Genomic DNA, 26,794 nt, shown 5'->3' on the forward strand with positions numbered 1-26,794 from the left:
AACCTCTTCAAATGTAAGTTGTCATCTTGGCTCGTCCCTACTAGAGTCTCTCCGCTCAACACAAATATCTTGATTGCTTTTGGATATGTTCACGTTTGTCTTTGTACTCTTTCTTTGTGGTATGCTCCCTTAAGCTTGAGTTCACAAGAAATTTGTGTGTACTGTTATTCACGCCAATGAGGCACACAGTTCAAATGTATTTGGATGATCAGATCAGTGTAAGGAGAAACCTCAAAGGAGCTGTGAACATAGTAAGAGATATAGTAGAGTTGGGCTGAATCTGGTGCAATCTGAACATGTGGTGAATGCTGAAAGTCTTAGTAGATGCTTCGTCGTCACAGCAAGGGTATTTGGATCATGACACAATAGGTCATGGTTAACTAGCTATCACATAATTGTACTACCAATAATATTACCAAAGAAGAACCTATTATCTTTTAGAAGGTCCACTAATTCACCTCTATTCTAAGTTCTGATCGGCTGATAGTGTCCCACCATTTGTATCACTCTGCTTGTCTGTGTTTGTTCCAGACAGACTGTCAGTCTGCATCAGTGGTAGGGATTCACTCATTCAGACAGAAAGAATCATTGAATCATTTATTCAACTGAATCATCCAAAACACTGATTCATTTAGAAATGAACTAATGACTGCCTATTTATTCACCTGATTAATGCCATTCAAAGGTTCAGTTTCAGCAAGATCTTATCTATATATATATATATATATATATATATATATATATATATATATATATATTTTTTGTAATAATATTTTACAATATTAATTTTTCTGTATTTTGACTAATTTTCAAAAACATCTTGCCAACCCCATATATTTTTTGGTGATTAGTGTCGGTGTGATTGGTGTGATTCAGTGATGATGTATTGTGTTTGGTGTGTAATTGTAAAGTGACATGACATACAGCCAAGTAGGGTGACCCATACTCATAATACATGAACATAATAAAACCCATCCAAAGTGCACAAAAAAAACAATCAACACACACACACCCCCAACACAAACAAAGATCACTGGGCAGCCATTTATGCTGCAGCGCCCGGGGAGCAGTTGGGGGTTGCTCAAGGGTACCTCAGTCGTGGGATTGCCGGCCCGAGACTCAAACCCACAACCTTAGGGTTAGAAGTCAAACTCTCTAACCATTAGGCCACAACTTCCCCCCAAAAAAGTGTCTGTCCCTGCAGTTCATTCAGTAGTCTTTTAGACTTGAAAAGATGCTTTCACCAACGTCCAGCTCACCATAAATCATGTGAATAAAATTTTATTGCATGTGTGCAGTCGTGCAGGTATTTCTTCCCAACCTCCTCTGTTTTGACAGATGGGAACCTAGTGATTCAAGAGACCTGTGTTTTAATGTCCAAACTCCCATGGCAGTTGTCAGTGCTCACCAAATTTTTCAAGAAGACGTATTGGCATGATTTACTCCCAACTGTCAAAGGTTCCTAATTGTTTCAGCATGGAGTGGTGTTTGTGTGGCACGTCCATGAGTGATTTTCTCCCCATAATTGAGCCAATCTTATTGATTCATTTCCTGTTCACGTATTAGTGCTACTCAGTCAGAACGCCATTGGCAGTAGCATATCATATTGGCTTATGCTCAAGCGAATATGAAATCTTAATGGATTTGAATATTTCTAAGGCTGTGAAAAATATTCCTCCTGCTTCCATTTCAGTATATCAGTGGTTAGAGTTCTGGTATTTTGCATATGGGGTAAATTTAAGTGTAGTTTTTAATGTTTTGTCAGCTGACTGTTCCCAATTTTTCTTAGGTATGTTGTTGATGGTGCAAGGTGTTTCCGAGTAATAGTTCTTGTAGTTTTTGGAGAATGATCCTGTATCAGTTTAGAGAAAAAATGAAATCAGGAGCCTGGGAAGAGGCCGTGTCAGGCCGAGGTCAGGTACAGTAGACTGGGTGCGCCGCGCCTCATGAGGAGATGAAAGACAGATTCGGATTCATTGTTTAGAGGGAATGTCAGCATTCCTGGTGACTTCTCAGTCCCTTAGGCAGTTTTGCAGTGGGAGCATGAAGGACATGGTTCATTTGTAGGGAATTCCTCAGCAGGCTTCCTGGTGTTGGCCGGGAGCGACACTTGAGGGGAGGAAATCCACCTCCTTCAGCCCACACGTGTCTGCTAAAACTCCCTCTCTCTCTCTTTGTGTCATAGCCTTTAGACTGTTCGAATTTTTAAGGCTTACATGATTTTTAGAGGTCGTAAAAGGACTTGTGTCTCAACTAGTGGTCAAACTGAAATGGTTTTCCAATACCTTTTGAATTTCATCAGTGGATCTTAGAGAAAAAAAAAGTATCCCAGTTTCAGCAGTTTTCAACATTGATAATAAGAAGAAATGTTTATTGAGCACCAATCAGCATATTAGAATGATTTCTGAAGGATCATATGACACTGAAGACTGGAGTAATGATTGCTATCACAAAAATAAATGGCGTTAAAATATATTAAAATAGAAAACAATAATTTTAAATTTTAATAATGTTTCACAGTATTAGTTTTTACTGTATTTTTGATCAAATAAATGCAGTCTTGGTAAGCATAAGATACATTTTTTAAAAACATCTTAGACCCAATGGCAGTGAATTTTCTATACAAAATTTAAATATTGAGAAAACAGAATGGCGATAATGCTAATATGTTATAATAATTCAATTTAAGAATGGAAAATCTTAAGATTTTAAGAATGGAAACATAATTTTGTTATTTTTTTATGAAAAACACTTATTTTACACAAAATACACAAAAATAATTTAAAAAATTATGCTTCGTTTTAATAAAAAATATGTGTTCACTGTTAGATTTTGTAACTGACAAAAGACTTTCAGTGCTAATGATCTCAAAATGACCTTAAATATGCCAATTCATTGGCTCATCACTGATATAAAAGATGCAAAACACAGAACTGGTTATTTATGTATAGATTGCCATTAAATCTGTGGTCAAGGAAACTACGACTTTAAAACTTTTGATGCCATTAGAAAGATGCTGAATTCTTGAGGATGATATTCCTCACCACAAATGAGAAAAACACACACAGCTTGTCTAATAGTTATCAAATGCTTCCTGCGGTGCTTACGTCCATGCTAAAGAATTCAAAGGCCAGCTAAAGCGGTCTGAGCCGATCGTAAGGGAAGAGGAATGTGCTGTTTTGAAACAGATAGAGCAAACGATATGGTTGCCTATCTGCGTCCCTCAGAGGTTTGAGAGCCGTTAGCAAAGAAACGTGAAAGCGAATCGCTCTTCTCAGAGCTAAGAGGCTCAGATGTTTTGCAACAAACCACTGAAGGCTTGAAAACTGAAATACAGACTTTTAGGGAAGGGTAATGTGCTGTGTCTTGGTCATACAATGCTCCCTATGGGCCTGAGAGTAAGATAATATGTCTGCCGCTAATATGCTAACATGCTAACTTTAAGAGGCAGCCTCATCCGGTTTCCCCTGCTATCACACAGCAAGTGAGTGCCAGGCTGTTTGTATAGCCTGAAGCCATGCTAAGTCACTTCCCATGCTCAGGCCAAAGAATACAGCTGACAGAAGGAGCCAGGGTCCTAGTGTGTGGGAAAAAGCAATGACAGATCTTCTGATCTTTCTTCCTCTCAGTCTCAGGGAAGACACTCAGAGGATTTGATTTACTTTTATTCATGTTAGTTATATTAACTGTTGTTGTTTGGGGTTCTAGATGCCCTATATGTTGAAATTCTAATAGAAGATTTGAAATTAAATTCCCTTTCCTTAGAAAAGTAAAAATAGTTTTATACTGACTCATTATATTTTGAATGAATTCTAGACATATCACCACCTGATGAATGCACATACACTACCTTTTTTTAAAGAAATTAGGTTGCAAAATATCTGTATCTGCAAGACCATTTTAGTCCAGTGTTACAGGTAAACAATTCATCATTCACATAAATCATCCACATACTGTATTATAGATGCCTCTGTGAAATACAGTATGCTTGTATCAGGGCATAAAAACTGTTTAAACATATTGTAAAACTTCATTTAGCAATATTTTCCTGTGATTTCTATTGCAGATGAATTTGCTGGGTGTAGCCTAAAAGTAACATGATTTCCACTTGTTTTCACAGTTAACGAAATCATCAGGAACGATCTCTCCAGCATCTCGGTGCACAGCCACGCATAGCAGCTGAAGGTCCCTCTGAGAAGACCATGGCAATCATCGACTCTTCAGCATACCAAATTTCTGACTGAAGATCCGAATCAGCAAGGCCTGACTGTGATAACACCAATTCAACAAGCAAACCTTATGCACTCAGAGTTCCTTTTCATATGAGGCTGTCAGAACTCACGAACCTTGCTTGTTTTATTTCCTCGGGGGTGGGGGGGACGGAAAACCAGCCTAAAAGCACAGAAAAACACAAGTGCACTTCATTTCAGAATTTATCAGTACATCCTGGCGAGACGGAGTGTGTGCTGTTGTGGACCAAGTTGTCTCTCTTTAGCTTTCCTATTTACTCTCTTGTACTCGATGTAGCTTTTTAAATTATTACCGTAAGTGCAGTTTGACATCTTTCTCCATACACAACCATGTATATTTCTAAAAAGAACATTTGCATATCAGAGAACATCTGAGTCTGGTCACGAATCATTAACTTTGCAGGCCAAAAACCAGACGTCCAGTTGATGCATGCACAATTCTAAATTATAACCTAAACCTTTTTTTGCTTTGGATGCATGCATATGTGAATGCAGGTGTGCAGGTCTGAATGCTCACTTTTGTCTATTTGTGATTTTGTTACATTTCAACATCCAATGGCACAAATACATGAAGTATCTGTTCCTCATGAAGAAGAAAACATTAATGACTGATTGCCATTGCGGAGATGTTTGTTTGAACATCATTTTGAAGCCGTGACCTGTTTGTAAGCCCGAACAGCCTTATTGATTTGCCTTAAGCTTATGCCAAACTGTTATTTTGTTCATCATTTGACAGCAGATGTCTGTGCTTATGTCTGAATAGCCATTCCAATGTTTATAGCTTTTGTAATATCAGGTATGATACGTACTTGTTAACTGGAATTTTTATGAATAGAATAGAATAGAATTATTTATTTGGAGTGAGCTGGAATTAATCAAACACAAGCCATAAGGGAAGTATAGCAATTCTATTCCCTTTATGGTCACATTTGGTAGCAACTTTGTGACCAGAGAATGACTGGACTGGCATTTGTCAACCATCCAATATTATTCTAGCAATTTTTCAAGGCAAGATAATGGTTTCAGATTAGGCTACGCTCTGAACAGCTGAATATATGTTTCACTATAACTGCCTCTATGACCTGATGGTTTACTGCACTGTGCCTTAAAGTGTTTATTAAGCAGGAATACTTTTATATGTATTTGTCCTCTCTAATTATAAACGTAATGCATGTTTCTCAGCATATATTGAGATTTTTGTACAGGGGTTTTTACTGCCTGTACATTGTATCCTGTCTGTAGGTTGTTAGGTAATGTATGCACTTTAATTTGTATTTTTCTGTACTGGGATCTCAGAAATACAACATTGTTTTTTGTTGTTGTTTGTTCTTGACAATCAGACCTAACATGATATATTCTTATGCAAGATATCAGTGACAACAACAGATTGTTTTACTTGCAAGTATATGAATTCAATATACCCATGCTAGTCACATTTCTATGGTGCATTTACATTTCAGTACCAAAATATGCACAATAAATTCATGCTTTGTTGGCTCTTTTACAGGTGTGTTGTTGAGTGGTGTAAAAATATGCATACAAATATAGGGATATGGTACTTATATGATAACTAGTTCAAAACCCTTTTAAATTGCAGTGAATCCTTCAATCTAAAGTTTGAAAAAAATCTTATATTTTTACTATAGCTGTTGGGTAACAACTGAGCAAAATAAAACCGAGACACATTAAGACATGAGGCAACTATATAATGAAGGATTTTAACTGAAAAGTGTTCTTAATATTTGCAAATGTTAGGTTGGACAATGTGTAACATGTTTTTAAATGTATATGATTTATACGACATATCACTTCGCCAGACAATTTCAGTTATTTTAGTTAGGTCCTTGCAAAAAAACAGCAAACGAATTAAAACCCTCAAAGACACTGACCTAGCAAATAAATGTAGTAAACAAAAAGATAAAGGACCAAATATTTCCATGTTCTTGCCACAAAACTACGTTTTGTTATTTACGGAAAGCACATACTCCATTTCTCCTGCTCTCTCTCCCTTAACAACCCCATGTTAAAAACACACACATGACTGAAACATACAAGTGCACAGAAACGTCTTGTCAGCACTGCTGTGATGATTTTATCAGTAAAATAGTTTAGCAACTTATAAGCTACAGAACATTTTTTTCACTATCGAGGTAACAACAGCGCTGTTCTAGAAGCAGACGAACTTACAGTTTAGTAGAGACACACAGGCTCAGGTAATTCACACATGCTTCATCTCTCTCTCATGACTGCATTAATAACTGAATTACAATCAACAGCTCAAGCATCCAGTATGTTTCAAATGATGTTTTGGAATTAGCAACGGAGTTGAGATGCATGAGAAATTCATCCTACACACAATAAGGACAGAAACCTGACAAATGTCTTGAAATACAACATATGAGCAATGGTAACCACACAAAAGTGTGGTAACCGCACCATAAGTGGAATAATTGACTCCAGTCCGTTGAATTATTAGAAAATAATGCACACTTCTCGGGTGTGCATTATTTTCTAATAATACAATGGCCTGTTGTCAATTATTCATAATTTAAACTGTTTAAAGTAGGGGTCGCCAAACCGGGTCCTGGAGGGCAGAGTTTCTGGCAGAGTTTAGCTCCAACTTGCCTCAACACACCTGTCTGGTTGTTTTCAGTATACCTAAGGCCTTGATTAGCTGGTTCAGGTGTGTTTGATTAGGGTTGGAGGAAAACTCTGAAGGACACTGGCGTCTCCAGGACCGAGTTTGGTGACCCCTATTTTAAAGCAACTGTGTGTCAGTTTTACCTTGAAATATTAGTTTCAAAATCATTCTGATGGCACACTGACTTATAATAAGGAAAATGGCTTCTGTTTCTTTCTCATACTCCTCACAAGTGTCTGTTCTGTGTGAATGTAAGTTTGGTTAGCAGTTACAAAATTCTGCGAAAAGGGCAGATTGTTTTATGGCAGCAGCAAATGTATTTGTACAGCAATCCACAGTGAATATCTCTCACTTAACTATAGGGGGCTCCAAATTCGAACACAAAACAACTTTAAGATGCTTTAAATTTTGCTGAAAACTTTTATTAGCCTATTGATGGTTTGCAATGTGACAATTTCATATATTGACCACCACTGGAACATGTCACAAAAGGAATTTATTTATTTATTTATTTTTGTTAAGAATTTAAGGCATAAAGCATGAGCATTAAGGCATGAGCTCCAATCTTCTCCAAGGCACATATTCTGGAAGCTTCTAGTAATTCTGAAGAGCTTGATGGCTGCTTCAGGTGTGTTTAATTAGGTTTGGAGCTGGACTTTGTAGGATAATGGCCTTCCGGTAATTTGATTAGACATCTCTGGATTAAGGTAAGTGTCTATCCACCTTTATTTTTAATGAAAGATTGGTTTCATGCAACTATTAGTAACTTCAGTGTGCGGGGCTTCCAGTGTCATTCACTTCCGGTTATTTTAGCTGTACAAAAAAAGGTATTTTATTGTACTTGATATTGCAAACTGGTTTTGGTCATCATATTATTTTAATTATTCAAGTAATCATAAACACACTGGTTTTTAGTGCAAATAGTTGCATTACTGTTTACTGCACTTGTTATTAACATATAGTGGCTATTGATGAATCTGAAGTCTTGCACATTCACAGAAAATAACTTACTTTCATGTTGCAAAATAAAGTGGACACATAAAACTGACTTTCAAAAATAAGCCCACTAAGAGAAATATTCACTGGAGTTAAAAGTGTGACAACTAGCCCCGGTCCTACCCTTTAATTGTGACAGCAGACTGTTAGTAACTGATGTTAAGTTCTGCACCAAAATCAAATGACAAAATACTTCAAGATGTTTCTTATTGGTCCTAAAGAATCACAGAGAATAAAAACTGGAAATGATTTATTTGACAAGTCTTTTGTCCAAACTTTTAAAGAGTATAAAACCCTGACTGAATGTTCCGTTTCACAGATCTAGTTTCAACCCTAGTCACAACGGCTCATTAAAAATGCGGCAGTATCGTCTGAAACGGAATCGTGAAAAAATGCTTAAGATCTCTTCCCCATGTGCACAGGAGAGCTGAACTTCCAGAGTAGTAACTGATGGATCAAAGTAGAAGCAGCTGTTGTATCCAGGCTTTGAGCCAAGCACCCTATGACACCTGCCAGGCAGACAGGAATATTTTCCATGGGTTTGAATCCCCGGTCACACAGCCATGGTGACAACGCACAGTCAGGGCAGGGTGGATCATCAAAGCCAGTGCCCAGAAATAGCCACTCTATTAGTTGGCTGCCTGGGTGAGGATTGTTAGAGAGCCAAGAAGACGGACGGCCTTTGCTAACAGTCACAGTTATCATTGTGTGAAAACTGTCCCGTGGAGTGAAGAGCTGTGAGTCTGAACTCTCTCCACATCCAAATGCAAATAACTGTCGTCCTCCCATTATCCTCTCTCCCTTGATAATGTGATCACTGGATCAAAGCAAGATGGTGGCTGTTCTGTCCAGACTGTTCTCATCTGTAGTCGTTTATTAGAATATCAGCAGTTGCAGAGGACACTTAAGACTATGAATCTTTTTGAAATTGCAATGAAATAAATCTATAACACTGCAGATTTGTAAGACCCTATCTACCCAATTCATTGCCTTAGCATAATGAAATTTTCTAACTTGAAGGCCCTCATTTTCAAAGTCAATATCAAAGACCACCCTGCAAAGGATGTTTCGTCTTCTTCTTCTTCGGGTCAGATGATTACAAAAACATGAGCTTGTTTTCCAGTTTTTTATTAACAGAAACTAGAGCTGTTAATACGTTCAAATAATCATGTAGAATCATTAACAATTAACTTTTTTAAAGGAAAGAAACCTAAATAAGTGATCGTGTCTTTTCTCTTTTTTGATGTTGTCTTTTCTATTTTTTTTTCTAACAATTAAACAATTGTTTTAAAGGTAACTCAAGCAAATTAGTCTGATGAATTTCCCAATATAAACATTTTAGATCATTTTAGACATTGTTGAGGGGACAAATGAAACCTTCCTGCTTATTATCCATAGTAGAAAATCCAATGCACGTGTCACTTATGCATTTGTATCCTCCCATCCCCCCAATTGTAGTTTTTGGTCAGCTAGTAAAACTTCTGTGTGAGAACCAATCTCAATTCACTGTAGACCGTTACCGCCTCCTAGTGTACGATTCTGGCAAATCCGAATAAGTCATGATTAGGATGTTAAAAACAAATAAATGGATAAGCAAATAAAAAGAAAAGAAAAAATCAGCATAAAACACTTAACAAACAATGTTAATATATGTAGCGAAACATCTGCATAGTATACAGAATGATCAACATAAAAATAATAATAAAAAATTACATTACTATTTTTATATTAATTTTAAACAAATTTCCTTTCTGCCTTAAAGGCAAATTGAAATATTTTACATATGCTCCAAAATTAAGAATTAATAGTAATAATGTTATAGTTAATTTTAATATTATTTACAGAACCCATATCTTATTGACAATTAGTGTTACATGGGTCACCTGAGGTGAAAAAGTCATATATATTGACCAAAGGAAACATAGTCACCGCCCCCAACATTGAGCCCAACTGCACTACAGCTCCACACCACACAAGAGCACTGTGGCCTTCATCTCGCAAGATGACAGCAACAATCACCTTTACGTAAGATAGAATGAAGATAAAAAAGAACCACGCCAACACCTGAAAACACAGGATTATTCAGTGTGAATATACAAAAAGAAATAATAAAATAGATCAAGCAAAACATGCTTCTTACATTAGAAATAAACAAAAACTGGTCTCAAGTACTCACAATAATGACGGCTCCAGAGGTCTCATTGACTAGAAGTGGACATGGACTCAACACAGCCATGCCCATAATGTAAACTCCAATAAGAGAGCCAATGGAAGTGAGAACTCCCATCAACACCAAGGACCTGTTCAGAATGCAACAAAGTGTTGAGTAGTACGTTAAGTATGATCTATCTATCTATCTATCTATCTATCTATCTATCTATCTATCTATCTATCTATGTATCTTTCTTTTTTAACTCATGTCTATTTCATGTTAACATACTTATTTGACTGGTAAGTAGCTGTGTAAAAGGCAGTTATTTTTCACTTATTTCACTACGAATTCAGTTAGTGTCCATAAAATTGTATTGTTCATGATGTAACTTACCTTTGAGTGTAAAACATGCTGATGAAACAAGCTATAGGATTGGCAACATTCGCCATAGTAGCTGACCAGTGATAGGCCTGGTCTCCATATGGTAAACATGAGTACGACTGCACTGATGGCAAACCGGTATTAGTCAGAGCGGTCACCCATGCCAGGATAATGTAGATGTATATCACTTGCATCCATGTGTGCGTCCCTGTCCCAAAAGTGCTCCTGGGCTTCTGAATGGCCTTTCCAGAACGCATCATTGGTTTCTGTTCAGATTTCTTGTTTTTCCACCGCAAGATGGGATCTCCATTTCCATTTATGTTATCAGGACGCTCACGCGCCACAGCTGGATGGTAGTTCAAAAGTATGAACGCCACCAAACAAACCACCATCATAGCCATCAAGAAGAAAAAATATGCTTCAACTGAAAAGTTAGCTGGTTGGTAGTGAGGCACAAGGTAGTTAGTGTCTCTTTCAGATCCGTTAAGATGTGTTTCATTGGATTTGAGAATTTGAGATGCATTGACACATTCCACCACACCAACACCTTGAACCATTGCCACTAAAGCTGGGACAAGACCACTCAGGCCTTCTCCTACATAGTAAGTCATGAGATACTCCGCCTTGAGCTGCATCATGAAGGGAAGGAAGGTCACCGAAGAGGTGCAGTCCACTATTGAGATGAAGAAGATGAGGAGCAGGAGAGGAACGCTGCGCTCCACACCTTGCACCACTACCGTCTCACTCCAGAAGAAAGCCAGGAAAAGGCTTACAAGTATCCCGAAACTAACAATAAAATAGATAACTGCAGTTTCATTGAGCGTTCCTGGGCGGAAGCGGTGCATTAATGTGACAAACAGAGGTCCAATGTTGGCCAGTTGGACAATAATGGAGATGTAGGAGGGAAGATACCAACCCTCAGGTACCTGAGGAACGATTAGAGGCAGCTCCACCCACAGACCACAGATGGTGACCCAGGAGCCCATGCCAAACAGGCCAGCCAAAACATGGGTGAGGATAGACATGGCCATGGTGATTAAGATCAGTATCCCTCAGCCTTTGTAGCCTTAATGTCTTCAGAAAAGAAAAACGATGAGTAGTTAGTAATCAAGAGAATTTCATTCAGTGACAGACATTATTTTTGCAGTTCTACTTGGAGCCACTATGATGTACAAATTACACACTTTAACTTTAAATTCCAAATTTGGTGCAGTCGAGTTTATTTATTCAGCTGTAATGTCAGAGAAAACTCAGCATTATGTCCTTGAGCAAGACATTTAATCCAGGGGCGCTCCAGGGGATTGACCCTTCACTCAGTGCACTTAAACTTTGGATAAGAAACATCTGCTAATATAAAGTTATTCAATAACGTCTTCTGTAACTGGAGCATTGTCTTACTAATTATTTGATGCCGTGCCAATTTATTTAAGGAACAAAGTCAGGAAGATTGTGCTTATTTGCAGAAAGCCTATCAAAGTACAAATCAGAGTGCAGTTCGCAGGGGGTTTACAGGAACCCTAGTTGAGATCATGAAAATGGGCCCAAATGGTGCAAAACTGTCATAGCAAAATTACTATAATCAAATATTTAAACCCCAATAAACCATGTAGTGATTTATATAAGATCTTAAATCTTACCTTTATTTAGTGCAGCACAAAAAAAATTTAACAAGTTAAAATGAAGTATAGCAATGTGGAGAATATATATATTGTAGCGTCATGCAACTTCTCAGAATAAATAGGCAGGAGACGGAGATCCAGTTCAAAAGCAGCCAACAGCCTTTGTTTATTTGCTGAAGGTTACAATCCTAAACAACGGATATCAGGAGGCATCCTAACTTCCCCAAAAATAAGAAAAGGCGGAGGGCTCAGAACTGTCTCCTCCCTGAGCTGATCTCAAACCTGGCCCCTCCTCCGAATATTCCCCCAAACTTGGCGATACCTCTTATTTTCGATCCGATACTGATATTTTCAAGCCCAGTCAATAACGATAACAATCGATAACTAAACTGATCTTTACAATGATTAAAACAATAAAATCAATAGTTATACTAACTTTACATATTCAGGGCATGACTTGCAGGGCAAAACCCTGAAATAACTTTGATAAAAAAAAAATACAAATAAAAATAGCCAGAGATGTTGGCTTATTAGTATTATAAAAATTATTGTCATATCTGTGTCAGGTTCTTATTTAATCAATAAATTAAATCGAATGAAAAGACATGCTGGCTATTAACAATCAAATGAAATCACTATATCAACAACAATCATAGATGGATTGTGCATAAATGTTAAGTTTAAATATAACATTTTAATGTAGAAATAATATATGATTGCAAAAATGAAATAAGCTACTTTTTTAAAAAATATGAAACTACAACCGCCAGTAGGTGGCAGCAAGTGACTATTTTAATATTAATAAGTGAGTTGAATCAACTGATTAGTTTAAAAAGCTGATTCATCTTTGCAAACGACTGTACTTGCCTGATTGAATCATTTGCTGTAACGCTGAGGAACAAAACACTGTTGTTCTGAGACGCAGCTGTTCTGCTGTTTGTTCTATTTTCTTTCTGACGGAGCTAAACGATATTTTGTGTCTAAAAGTTACTCTCTAAGTTGTTGTTTATTGTATATTCGCGATCGTGCGGATATTCGAAAAAAAAAAAACAATAACCGGACATCTTGTTTGTGTGATAGCTATGTTATAAGCTATGTTATAAAAACAGAAGCTCATTAAATTGCTATTTTTATTTAAAATCATTTTGATTACATTTCTTCCCCACTATGTGTAACGGCAGTAAGACGAAAGAAAGCGTTCAAATATCATCAGATAATCGCATAATTAGTGGAACATTAATATAGTAATATAGAATTATCCTCTGTAAAGAAACGAGGCTTGAACATTTGAGAATTTATCATTATCTTTCTAAATGTGCGTTCGTTGGGGCTAAAGGCTTAATGGAGCTGTTTAAAGTAGCCATGTGATAATAAACCAATCGGTGCAGACGCGATTCAATACGTGTATCCTTCTTCTATGTGAAAAAAAAATCATAAATACCAGTTCTTGTTGTTTGATTGTGGCCTCGGAGGTGGTAGTTGTAAGCTGTAGCCCCGGCTGGCCAGTTTAGATGTTGCGTGCACAGTGGAAATGCGGCTAATGATTTCTGAATTCTGACTGGCATATTAAGAACAAATCAAACAAACGTAAACGGGCAAGGGCGGGGCCCCCTACAAGGCGGGGCCCATGGGCTGCAGCCCACTCTAGCCCAATGGTAAGCTCGGCCATGAACATATTTGCAAGCCATGTTTAAAAAATAAATAAAAATAAAAATAAAAACATTTCAGGGGCCTTTTTTTATCGATACTTCAGGATCGATCCTCCCATCCCTACCCCAGACACCTCCCCCCATTAGCAGTAAGAATTAAAAAAACTTCACAGTAAGAATTTTTAAAAAGCCAAAAATTGAATTTTTTCATAATTTATTCAATGTTCTGATGAACTTGAGCATATTTGTAGAATCTGTAGCTATCACGATGCTAGGCTAGCTAATAAGGAATAAGCTGGGATACAGCAAAAACAGGAAGCTAACAATAAATTGAATTTTCTACCTATTAGATTGTGTTTTATTAACGTCTACACCTACGCCTTACAATAATGCAAAAATAGTAATTGTTGCACAGTGTGAGAAAAATTACGCTATACTGATGTACGCATGCCCAGTAGTTTTTGCTGTAGGCCTATGCCATCTAGGCTTAACCGCTATAATGCTGCCCCGCGACATTGATAATTTATGCAGCATTACTTTTTATCGTTTCACTGTTTCATCTGCTGTTGTTTTATTTGTTACTCGTAGTTATTTGTAATTTGGTGACCAATTAAAGTACATTTAGCCTATTACTTAATGTTCTTTTTGGTTGTCACCGTTGTTGTTTGACTGTTAAATTATAAGGTCTGTTATTTATTTATTAATTATAAGGAGTTAAAGGAAATATGATAATCTAGTTCCAGTAAGCAGAACGATAAACGGTCGAATATATTAGAATCATTATCATCTCTGCATCCTAGTATTGACGTGCACAATTAGTCTGCCATTTACTTTCGTCTCCTATGTCATAATAAAGAGCCCTTTTATAAAGTAAAGTGCGGTTATACAAAACTTAATTGCGATTATTTTTGTCATAAGCAAAAAATATACTGATCATACAAGAGTAGCATGCAACATTTGACAAATGCATTTTTATTTTATAAGTAAAACAAAAAATTAAGCTAAAAATTGGTATAGCCTACGTGACAACTGACAGATACTCACATGATCATGGAGACGAAGTCCTGTACAATGATAGAAATGTCTTATATGCTCTGCATAAGTGAGTGTGTCTATTCTAGCCAACCATGGAACCTGTCTGTTGATGTTTTACTAAGGAGGGGAAATTTATGTGTAATTTGTAGATCATTTATTACAATGCAGGTACATAATTCAGAATGACAATAATCATACATTTATTCATAAAAATGCAATATTAACATTCATATTTTGGGGATAAAAACATCATCCGTAAGCAATGAGAGCTGTTTCCTTATGTACATTCTGGCAGGAAATGTAACAAAATTTTATTTTGCTAAGCAGACCAATCACAGCTCCAGTGAATGTTTAACTATAACCATTGTTATGTAAGAATGTAGTAAAAAAGTGACTACAATATACAAACTGCTGATGACTAAAAAAAAAAAAAAAAAAAAAAAAAAAAAACCTGGAAACTAGTAGTTTACATTTCCATTTCTATAGATTATAGGTCAGTTTTTAGGTGATTTGGTTGTTTGTTTGTTTGTTTGTTTAAAAGAAACTTCACAACTTTGTTCACACCACACATTTCTCTGTTGTCAAATGAACCATTAAATTACAAAGTTTTGAGATCTTATAACAATGGCATATAAAAGGTGCATAAGAACATGTGAACAATTTAAAACAGCATATAACTACTGTGAGAAAAAAAAATCTTTAGATTTATAATGAGGCTGAAAATATATAATATTTTTGCCTCATTGCCCTTTTAAAGATTTTTTTTTTTACCACATCGACATCAGGAAAGCAGTTAGTGCTCAACACAATTTTCCAGCTCTCATGAAACTACATCTGATTTAAGCCCAGTTTATAAAATACAAATTCTGAATTCATGAAATTAGTGCCAAGAATAATTAGTGCTAAATGCCCCAAATTACACACACCACAATTTTTGAAAATGTTGATAAATGTCACAAAAGTAAGATAACAGCAGTTGCAAAATGAGATTAACCTAAAATACTGGCCTCTAAAATTTTCAAAATCAAAAGGGTAAAACATGGCAGATACAGTATGACAGGTTAGATATATTGTCAATACTACATTTAGACTCTGTGTGTACATTAAAACTAAAATTTAAAACTAAACAAAACCAGATATTCAGCAGACAAAGTTGGGTGTCTTAATATAAATCCAGAAATATTGGAATGTGATAATATACATTTTTTTGCTTATGGTCATCAAAATACAATTTCATCTTGGAGTCATAAAAAAGCATAGTTTTCTCAGGTAGGAACAATATAAACTTACTGTTGCAACTTAAGTTTGCTGTTGGGAATAAACAAAACACTACACAGATGAGGCATATAGTGTAAGCCTATTCATTGGATAGTGTATATTGTAGCAGACTGCCAACTTCTGATTTCTGGTCTAAACAATTACGGGCATGCTGATACTGAGGTTTTCCATTATGAAATCAGACCTGCTCTGATTTCCAACCACAGATCTTGTCTTGGTGCATGAAAACACTTCTCACTTAATCTAGATCAAGGTCAAGATGTTCACATACACTTTCAAAGTGACTCAAATGTATCAACCACATATTCTTTACATTCTCAATGTTCCATTGGGTAACACAAAGATATGCAATGTGATCAAGTGCAGCTCTTTTTGCACTGAAATTAACTTGAAATGTTCTGAGAAGGCATCAGTTTGACCATCTTTTTCCATTTTAGATTCACACCTAAAGCTGTTGTATAAAGGCATGGGATGAATGTAAAATCAGGTGCTGCAATATTAACTGCAGTTGTCTGTGCAGTCCTGGGCTCGCTGGAAGACCTGGTACACACTGACTAAAGGGAACATTGTGAGCGCTCCAATAAGAGAGCCAGCCTGGATGAAGACTCCACACCAGAGCAAAGCTGCATGCCCTGCTTCATGAAGCAGAGTCCCAACTACAACCTTCAGGTAAGAGAACAAGCCAGTGAAGATGATCCAGGATATGATCTAAATGAAGAAAAATAACAGACTTCTGTTAAAAAAAAAAAAACTAATCCTGATGTGAATTAATGGGTTCTAATATTGTCCGAGAAATTTAATAGAATTATTTATATACTGTATTTACATATAATTTGTGTATTATGTGTGGTGACTGAATGGGTGACTTTGTGATCAGGAATTTTTTTTTTTTCATTATAATTATAAATCAATAATTAAAGGAAAAGAGAGGTCTATTGAGCATCATTGGCACGTTGATATACCCTAGTAAATATTTAATTATAAAAGATTTCCACTCTACAGATCTACTAAAATGAGAGGATTTGTTGACTCCAACACAATTTTTTTTTTCTTTGAAATATTGAGATGGTCCTCACTGCAGAACACAAGATCCAGGGGGCGTGGTTAGATCCTGATCCAACTCCTCCCACTTTACATATACCTAAACCTTCCTGTCTCCACCCCCTGTTCCCTAAACCCTAAACCCACCCATCTCCACCCCCTAGATGTGGATCCAACCACGCCCCCTGGATCTTGTGTTCTGCAGTGAGGGGCTACTAGAAATATTGCTATAATGACCCCTTTTCACAATAAATATCTTTAAAGCATCTTCACAATTATCTTAACGCTTTCTTTATCAGATCTTTAGAGATGATACGATAATGAAACAATGAAACAGAGTGGGGTGAATACGCTAAACAGTTACGCACTTTTGCACGTGGTAGCTCAGTGAAGTATTCAGCACTTTTAACATTTTGAGAGATTCGTTCTTAGTTCCTCTCCCACTTAATAATGACAGAGTTACTAACCACAAGAGCAATGCCAGACTGACTTCCTAAAAGCGGTGGACAGGGACTCAGCGCAGCCAAGGCCATGAGATAGGCAGCAAAAATACAGCCTCCCAGTGACATCATACCAAGAACAATGCTGGACCTATAATGAAGTTATCAATTTCAATTCTAAAAATTCAACTCATTTAACAACACTTATACCACACAATAATATGACAAATTGTACATGAGCAGAATTTAAATCAGGGGTGTCCAAAGTCCAAACTCCTGAGTGGTCCTGCAGAGTTTAGCTTCAACTTGCCTCAACACACCTGTCTCGAACTTATGCATAGTAAGGCCTTGATTACTAGGTTCAGGTGTATTTGATTGGGGTTGGAGCTAAACTCTGCAGGACAGTGGCCCTCCAGGAGCAGGTTTGGACACCCCTGATTTAAAGTAACAGGACCACTAAGCATAAAGAACTTTAACTTACTTACCTAAGTAGGACAAACATGGCCACAAAGCAGACCAGAGGGTTTGCAATGTTGCCCAAGACGACAGAGAGGTGAAAGGTCATGCTGCCATAAGGCAGACAGGAGAAACTCTGCACGGATGGCAGCACACCGTTGGTCAAAGCATTGGATAATCCCAGCAACAGGAGCAGATATATATTACGTGACGTCCAAAAGGCCACAACAGGTGCCTGTTTTTCAACTTCAACTTGTTTCTCAGAAACAGGGGAATCTCCATTTTGTAAAGGTTGTGTCTCTTCCTCTGTTTTCGCTGATTCCTGCTCAGTCTTTTGAACTTCCTCTGCCGTAGTCAGAGTGACCACTCTGTATGTCAGAGCCAGGAAACAGAGGGCCGAAATCGCCAGCATCACAGACAAGAACCAGAAGAAGTTTTGGGCTGGGAAGTTTTCTTTGAGATGGTGGGGCTTTGTGCCGTTGGCCGTCTCAATGCACTCTAGTTTCCCTACACCCTGCCCCAAAGCGACCACACAGGGAAAGAGTGCACAAAGACCCTGTCCGACAAAGAATGTCCGGATGTATTGTGGGGGGTAACGGAACATGAAGGGTAAGAAGGTGACGTTGGAAGTGCAGCAGACCAATGACAGGATAAAAGTAAGCAGCAGGAATGGGACAGATCTTGGCTCTCCGGCAACTGTGACCACCTGGGACCAAAAGAGAGCAAGAAACACAGATGCAACCACTGCTAGCACCTGTATTATGTGGATGACCATGCGTTCATTCAGCCATCCTGGAGCAATGTGGTGGGTTAAAGTCACAGCCACTGGACCCAAATTCCCAAATGCAATTAGCACTGAAATATAGGCTGGCAAGTTCCACTCTGTAAAGAAAGAACATGTTTTAAGTTCTACAATTATCAGCATAAATACAGCATCCACCAACTACATACATCTCATGCAAATAAAATTATTAAAAAAACAAGTTTTTGATCTTAAAACACTATTTACCTTCAGGTAGAACTCCTACAACAACCGGCATCTCAACCCATAATGAGTTCACAGAGATCCATGAGCCCATTCCAAACAGGGCCACCAGAATATGTGTAACGATGGCATGATTCCACCATGTATCTGCCATTTATGTCTAAGAAAAGGGCACAGCTGAGTTAGAGCACCCATGTTTTTAATTCAACAAAATATACATATTTCTTGTACTGAAGGAATAGAATAGTCAAAGTAAATGGCTTTCTTCATGCTCAACTGTGTCATCTGACATTGACTGAATTAAAACTAATAAACGTTAATGACTTCTCACTGTCTCAGTGATGATCATCACTGAAATGCTTGTTCAACAGTCAGTGCTAAATTATCAGTGTGTTCACTTATATACAGCAGAGATATAGCAAAGAGATATAAAATATACAGTATATAGCAAATGTAAATTTAAAATATTAAAACATAAATATCAGTTTAAAATATATGTATAGATACATATACAAAGAATCATTGCTTTTTTAATTAATTTCCCGTTTTATATATTCAAATTTGCTCTGCTTAAATTATTAGTACTCAGCAAGCAACAGAGAAAAATAAGATGCTTCAGGCCTTTTGAACTATTGGAAAGAAAAAGCCACATGTAACACTGGCTAAAAAAAGTGTGAAATGGAAAAAGAAATTAAATATTGGACGTAAATTATAATTAATAATAAAAAAAAAAAAAGAGAGTATGGATGAATTTAAGGTCGGTAACATTTTAATTGCTTAAAGTGGAGGACTCTTTAATGAACAGAAAATTTAAATACCATCGTTTATTAAAAATATATGCATTTATAACATTATAAGTGCTTTACTATACTTTTTCTCAAAAGAATGCATCCTTAGTGAATAAAAGGACATTTTTTAAAAAAAATATCAATTTCATAGTCATTCCAAACATTTATATATTATGTACATAATATATATATATATATATATATTTATATATATATATATATATATATATATATATATATATATATATATATCTATATATATATATATATGCAATACAGTATGCAGCACATTATCAATAATAATAATAATTATTATTATTTGTGGTGGTAGTAGTAGCAGCATTGTTATTTAATAAAAGTCAGGACAAGTAGATTGCTACAAACATATTTATTTTGTAATGTAACTTCTATAAAAAAAACAAATACTAAAGAAAACAATGAACTAATTAACTATTTTGATACTAATCTCTTGGGTTTAAGAGAACAAGCTTGTTGGTATCAGAACATCGGAGAACAAAGATCTTTACCATATGTGAGAAAAAACAACAACAAGAAACTAATGCAAATAGCATGTATTCAACATTTTCATCAGTTTAAAACACAATCAGAGAAATTCCAAGTTCTCCCTGTAACAAGGGCCAAAAACCTTTGTTTTCTTTATATCAATACTGCTTTTTTGTTGAGTTTGCTGACCAGTGGCTGTGCTTTGGGGGTCTGGGGATGATGGTTCAAGTCAGGGTCTCTTGATCTCAGTGTGATCAAGCACATTTTCAGATGGTGATGTAATTATGACTCGCTCATGTGGCAAGACGTCCTTCAGTGTAGAAACCATGTCATTCAAAGAGAACCCTATGTGATTTAGCTTTTTGTCTTTGGAACCCAAGATGCTCTTTTGGTAGTTCAGCTCACAGCGAATGACTTCGCGTATATGTGCATGGCTTGCACCTTCTAGTTTTGTGAGCAATCGTTCAACGTCTTGCCTGCTTTTACATGGGCCTCCATATTTTGAAACTGCTCCAACAATTATTTTCCTATAAACGTGATCCTGAGCCTTTTGCTTTAGTCTAGACACCTTCATTTTTTTTGCATCAAAGATGGAGTAGTGTTTTAGAATGGTTGTGGCAGGGGATAATGTGACCGCTGCTGATGTAGGTTCATTTATTGTCACTCGGGAAGCAGGCTCTTGTTCTGCATTTTCGGAGACGGAACCCTCAGTCTGACCAAGAGTTTTATCAGGCCTGTTCTTCTCATAAGGGTACGCATGACCAAATCTCTGCATTATCACGGCAAAACCTGAACACTCCTTTGAAAGTCCCCTCTTGAATTGGAACCTATCTTTGCAGTGCTTTTATCAGATCACAAAAAAAAACAAACACTCCAAAGAAACTCCCCTAATAAAAAGCAACATGAATAAATACACAAACAAAAGTGCTTTGAAAGTCCCCTCTTGAATTGGAACCTGTAAGAATACATTCACAAAGGTTTCTGGTTGCAAAAGGCAACTTGCATCTTGCGACCATTCCAAGAGCTTTTCATACAGGCAAAGGATGTATCTACTGAAAAGAGGATATTCCCCATCACTTTTCAGAAGCTGCCAAAAGGGTCCCAAGACTTTAAGGAAGATAACAGCAATCACACAGACCAGGGCCTGCAAAGCCTCATCGTTTGCATCAGCATTGAGGCTCTCCAACAGGATATTCGAGTCGTCGTTCAGGAGCTGCAAGTCAGATACAAACGAAGCAACATCTTCATGATGATGAATGAGTCCAGCAGCTGCTTCAAAGTAGTTAATGACACGATTTGACCTATAAATAGGCAGTCTGGAAGGGTTTTTTCTTTCGAGGCAAAAAGCAAGCCAGTGCCTGCGGTAATTTGGGTTGGTCTCCTCGCTTGGACACAACATTTCAGAAGCCATGTGAATGTAACGGGTCACAGCACTCTCATCGAAGCTGACAAAACTATGAAATCTGGGGTGCTTGTCACGTCCAAGTTTCTCGCCTGTGGTGTTCACGATATCTTTTTCGAATGACATTATTTGCTGTTCAATTACATCAATGAGTTCAGAAAGGAACTGGCCGATGTAACGCAGGAAATTCAAAGGTGGAACTAGTGGATGGGTGCTTCGTTTGACTTTGTCATCGAGGTTTCTTAGGTTAGCATCTTCCTTCAGCATTGCAGAAAAGTGATTTTGAAGCAGATCCATTGAAACCACCTTAGCAGCTTCGTTCTTTCCTCCATACATGTCTGCAATCTTTTGCCAAGACAGCATAGCGATATCAAGAAGTGTTACACTGTCTCCCTTGTCAGTTCTCTGGTCTTCTTCCACATCTTCCAGTGACCATATTGGTGTGTGATGGCTCTGTGATCCCTGTTCCCTTTTTACACTGATCACATGGGGCATTTGCTTGGGTTCATGCTGAGTCACATCCATCTGTGAAATAGGGAAAGGTTCATCTTCCCTTTTTAACGCAGAGATAGGTCTATGCCTGGAAATGTGCCTTTTCGTCCTCAGACGTGCTTTGATCATTGCCACCCTCCTGTATTCAATATCAGCAGCATCAGCTTCAGGAGCAAGATCAAATGGACTCTGAAGAAACTCATCCAGCAATCCACAGCTCCTCTTTCGGCTCATCTGATTGTTGCGGTACTGTATTCTGAAATTTTTGAGACTTGAGCGTAGGAGCCTATAGGCTCGTTGGATCTTGCCATCACTACAAAATAAAGGCTCAAAGTTACGAATCCAGGACACCAAGACGACAGGGTCTAATTTCTCTCGTGAAATAAAATTAGTCAATTCGAGAACTAGACCGTTTGTTAGACCAGTTAATTTTGCACGATCAGAAAAGTCAGACATTTCAAGTAAATCTCTTCTTCCAATTCCGATACTATCACATACAGGTCCAACAAACGCAAAGTTGACATCCGACTCAAGAAAGTTCTGCCTGGCAACTCCGGTTAAGCTCAAAGCTGTCGTGGTGTTTCTCTCAATCAAGCTTCGGAAATCAGCAGACTGAAACATTGGGATAATCTTTTGGAGCCACTGAATTAAATCAACCCATGAAATTTCTTGTTCTTCTCTCATCAGCCCAATCTGAACCAACATGCGGATTTTCCAGGGCTTTTCATCCAGCTCCAACAGGTCTCCATAGTGAGCACCAAGGAAGTCGTCAACAAGCTTGGAGTAAAAATCATCCTCTAAAAGACATAGTTTTCAAATGTAAGAAAGAAGATCCTTTTTAAAAAGTTGTTTGTTTTGATTGTAAGTCATTGAAAACAAAAAAAATAGTACTCACGGAGCTCAGCAGCAATGGTCTTAACACTCGCACTAGAGGAACCAAAGTCTTGTAGGCCGTCCATAGTTGAACATCAAAGTGGCTTGGCTTGTTTTTAAACCATCTGGTGGATGCTTCCAAATAAAGGCCAGATAAATGTTTTAGTAATAACGACCAGAGAATGGTTGTCCAAAGCTGATCTTAACCGTGCAACAAAGATCATCAAATTTTATTGGGTAATTTTTTAATCATGTACATCTGGTGTACTTGCCTAACACTGTAGTTTTCTTATTGGTATTATAGGTTTATAATCATTTTCGACTTAAAAATTAAACACTCATCTTCTGCTTTTTTAGTCTTTAAATTTACAAGAGTTCTTTTTTGGTATACATTACATTATTAAGTTAGTTTCCTTAAAGGGGTCATGCGATGCAATTTCAAGTTTTCCTTTCTCTTTGGAGTGTTACAAGCTGTTCGTGCATAGATAAGATCCCTAAAGTTGCAAAGACTAAAGTTTTAAACCCAAAGAGATATTCTTTATAAAAGTTAAGACTCATCCACGTCCTCCTAAAACGCCTTATTTAAACACACTCCCACATCTACGTCACTGTGGGAAGATTTGCATAACACCGCCCAAATGTCCACGCAAAGAAAGAAGGTGTAACTTTGATTCTCATTGTAGTATTGTTGTGGCCGCCGCCGCACTATCGTGTTTCGTTGTGAAAGCGAAAATATTTTGGTTGGTTTTTCAAAAGTGGACACAACTAGAAATCAGTGGTTAAGTTGTATTTACAACACTGTTCCAGAACAGTTCAACCCAAATATTCAGATGTGTGCAGTGCATTTTACGAAGGATTATTTCCTGAACCTGGCTGTGCATAAAGGTTGTTTCTGTAAAGTGAGGCAATTCCAACTTTGCAAAGACAGTCTGGGGCTTCTGACTCACAGCCTGTAAGTACGTTTTCATATTTAAAGAATTTGCCACTGATGATTCAAACGTGAGTTTTGAGCAGTGTAGAGTAGCACTTGTTTGTCGTTTCTCTGATCACAAATGCAGACATTGTTTTATGTTTACGCAGCACAATACGCAACGCAACACATAAAAAAACAGTATAAATCATTATAATCAGTAATAATGTCCCCACTGGATGCAACAAATGCCTCGTTTGTAATGGGTTTTATTGGTTTTGTCTCTGCGTTCTGGGACATGGCATCACAGTATGGTAAGGGGCGTAACATTTCCGTCACACATTTGAAGTATTCGCCCAATCACAATGCACTGGATAGCTGGCCAATTAGCTTACGCCTTGCTTTTCAGAACATAAGCTTTGTAAAAATCAATAACAATGACACCTCTCATCCTATATAATCACCATAACTTTACAGTCGTGATAATATTTACAGCAACTATGGTTTCATTGATAATGAAAGGGTTATGAATTATGTAAGTGTTATGATTACTTGCTGAATGTCACAAAATGAATGAATAGAATTCAGTGAATAACACTGTGAAAGAATGGTGCAAAAGGTCAGTTGCATCACTGCTATCTTTACTGACATAAATCAAGGTAATATATTCTGTCAACTGGTCAAGTTATTTGTTAGTTTTCCTTGAGCAATCACGGAATAAGATGTTGACGCCTCATTTGCGCACGCGGCTGATTTTGTAGGAATGTGTTGTCTTATCGACTAGTTTGGTCATTTTGGTTTTACCATTTGGAAAAAAAAGATCACTAGAGCTGAAAATGAGAACATAACATTTTCATTGTTCGTGGTTTGTTCTCTATAACGCGCGAGAATGCGTCAGTCCACAGTATCGTGAAGTTTGAAAACATGCCGTCTATGTTGAATTGCTTTTACTGTGGGACATTAGCCTAGCATTGACGTTTAAACAATGTTATGTAGCAAACATATTTAAAAATCAAATAAGCATAAAATACGTAAATATATTAACGTATTTACATCAACGGCAATGTTTAAGTGTGAAATCTCAAAATGTACTCACCGACTTATTGTTCAGCTGCAGTATTCTTTGCTTTGTAGTAAATGTAAGGTAGGTGTACTGTGCAGCGTGTTTTTTCTCTTTGGACCCTTTCCAATGTGTAGAAAGAGCCGGGGATTCCGATTCAGCAATACTTTTCATAAAACTGAGGAACGTCCACTCTTCATCGTGGACTTCCCTGTTGAGTCACGTGAGCATCTGAGGAGTCTTTGATTGGATATACTATGTGCATTGTTGATTAAGCGGCTAGGCTAGTCCACCTCGCCTCAGCGAATCAGTTACAAAGAGTCGGTTAAAAAGCGGTTCAGTGATTCTTTTGCGTCATTACGTAATTGCGTCATCACATTGACCGTCCAACTATATAATATTTTTGTGTTATAAAAATTAAAATGTGGAAAATGTATTATAATGACCATCTGTATGATCTGTTCAAACTGTTCCAATAAAGTCATATGTAGGCACTTGTTCGCGAACAAAGGATTCAGACCTCATGTGAATCAGTTCAACCGAATTATTGACAAGATTTTGTTGACGAATCGGACATCTTGGATTTTGTATCAGATAAGAAGTTTGACCAACAAAACAAACAACGTTTATCTTTCATTTAATAAACGACAGCGTTTGTGTTAGCTGTATCAGCATGCAGATTTGTTGTAATCATTTATTTTATGAAGAACTGTACTGTGTGCTCGTGTTATTGCCTCCTTAATATTAATCTTTGGATAAAAGCATCTTCTAAATGAACAAATGTAACTACAAATTTAAGGCAAAGTTTTTTTCTCAAACGAGCTGGGTAGAGTCTTTTGCTGTCTTTTTACTTTTTTTCTTTTACTGTCTATGGGTAGAGTCTCTCTTTGTTGAGCACGAAAGCGGATATGACGACATTTGCTGACCAAATAAATTGCATCATGGGCCTCTGAGAACAACAAAGGAGTACGATGAACCATTGTGCTATTATGGTTCAGTAATGGTGCTAAACGCTCAATTAATTTGCACGATTGTCCAGCTTTTCAGCAAAGTCCTGAAAAATTGCTGCTAAATCTGGCTGCCACAATGCATAAATAGATTTTTAAGGCCCTGTAGTAGAAGGCATGGAAAGCACAATAATGGAGGTATCCAACTCAAAAATAGAGCCAGGGCCACTCCAGGCTTATATATGGCAATAAAAGAAATAATCATATTAGAATAATGTTACCTTATTTATTACTTATATTAGTGCTTCCTCATTAACATATCAAAAAAAAAAAATAAAAAAAAAATATATATATATATATATATATATATATATATATATATATATATATATATATATAATAAGCTATATTACATATTGTAATATTATATAATGTTGTGCGCTAACTGTCACGCCCACTGAAGGCTCGCTGAAGTGAACTAACCCTGGAACATAACCTGCTCCAGAGCAGGTTAAGTTCAGAGAGTGAGTTGCTATGACTACTAACATACCCTGAAAGTTACCTCCGTTTTTGGAACCGAAAGTTGAGGTTATCCGCTTACTTACTCTTAAACATACCCGGGTATGTCACATAACCTGCTTTCTGGAATACCCCCCAGGCTCCCTCTGCAGAGATGTCAGCCACTCAGTCCAGCACAGCTGGGACATCCCAGACTGCACCTGCAAAAGAAAAAAGACTTTTGAAAAGAAAAGCAGATTCCCTTACAGATGACAAAAAAAAAGAAAAAAAAAACTGTGAAACGAACTATAAAACCAAATTACAGCATCCAACCCAGGAGGGAGAGGACATGTTTTTGATTATATCAAATATAAATAGTGGTGACAGCATATGGAAG

The 26,794-nt window shown here is 37.1% G+C and overlaps 3 protein-coding genes across 8 annotated transcripts in view; 1 reads left to right on the forward strand and 2 right to left on the reverse strand.

The window, feature by feature from the left end:
• The window catches only part of LOC109112341 (nuclear factor of activated T-cells, cytoplasmic 1-like), a 41,655-nt gene extending 35,901 nt beyond the window's left edge, over positions 1–5,754 (forward strand). For both annotated transcript variants that reach the window (XM_042776647.1, XM_042776646.1), the window contains one exon: positions 4,121–5,754. In XM_042776647.1, the coding sequence (XP_042632581.1) occupies positions 4,121–4,176 (56 nt within the window). In that variant the 3' untranslated portion in view covers positions 4,177–5,754. The remainder of the gene's footprint in view (positions 1–4,120) is intronic.
• Positions 5,755–8,121: 2,367 nt separating this feature from the next.
• LOC109066293 (riboflavin transporter 2-like) lies at positions 8,122–14,809 on the reverse strand. 3 transcript variants are annotated; one of them, XM_019083300.2, is made up of 4 exons: positions 14,733–14,809; positions 10,433–11,494; positions 10,064–10,187; positions 8,122–9,951 (listed from the first exon to the last, which is right to left on the reverse strand). In XM_019083300.2, the coding sequence occupies exons 2-4, from the start codon at positions 11,449–11,451 to the stop codon at positions 9,742–9,744; spliced, it is 1,353 nt and encodes a 450-aa protein (XP_018938845.1). In that variant the 5' UTR covers positions 11,452–11,494; positions 14,733–14,809; the 3' UTR covers positions 8,122–9,741. The 3 variants fall into 3 exon arrangements, with proteins under 3 accessions (XP_018938845.1, XP_042632582.1, XP_042632583.1); XM_042776648.1 differs by lacking the exon at positions 14,733–14,809 and adding an exon at positions 13,481–13,816; XM_042776649.1 differs by lacking the exon at positions 14,733–14,809 and adding an exon at positions 12,058–12,462.
• Positions 14,810–15,280: 471 nt separating this feature from the next.
• LOC109066292 (solute carrier family 52, riboflavin transporter, member 2-like) lies at positions 15,281–26,527 on the reverse strand. Of its 3 annotated transcripts, none has more exons than XM_042776652.1 (5): positions 26,505–26,527; positions 18,948–19,083; positions 17,968–18,820; positions 17,510–17,633; positions 15,281–16,709 (listed from the first exon to the last, which is right to left on the reverse strand). In XM_042776652.1, the coding sequence occupies exons 2-5, from the start codon at positions 19,075–19,077 to the stop codon at positions 16,500–16,502; spliced, it is 1,317 nt and encodes a 438-aa protein (XP_042632586.1). In that variant the 5' UTR covers positions 19,078–19,083; positions 26,505–26,527; the 3' UTR covers positions 15,281–16,499. The 3 variants fall into 3 exon arrangements, with proteins under 3 accessions (XP_042632586.1, XP_018938840.2, XP_042632584.1); XM_019083295.2 differs by lacking the exon at positions 26,505–26,527 and adding an exon at positions 24,989–25,279; XM_042776650.1 differs by lacking the exon at positions 26,505–26,527 and adding an exon at positions 23,005–23,117.
• Between the last annotated feature and the right edge of the window lie 267 nt (positions 26,528–26,794).

This window comes from Cyprinus carpio, chromosome A19, assembly GCF_018340385.1.
Source record: "Cyprinus carpio isolate SPL01 chromosome A19, ASM1834038v1, whole genome shotgun sequence".
Lineage (NCBI taxonomy): Eukaryota > Metazoa > Chordata > Actinopteri > Cypriniformes > Cyprinidae > Cyprinus > Cyprinus carpio.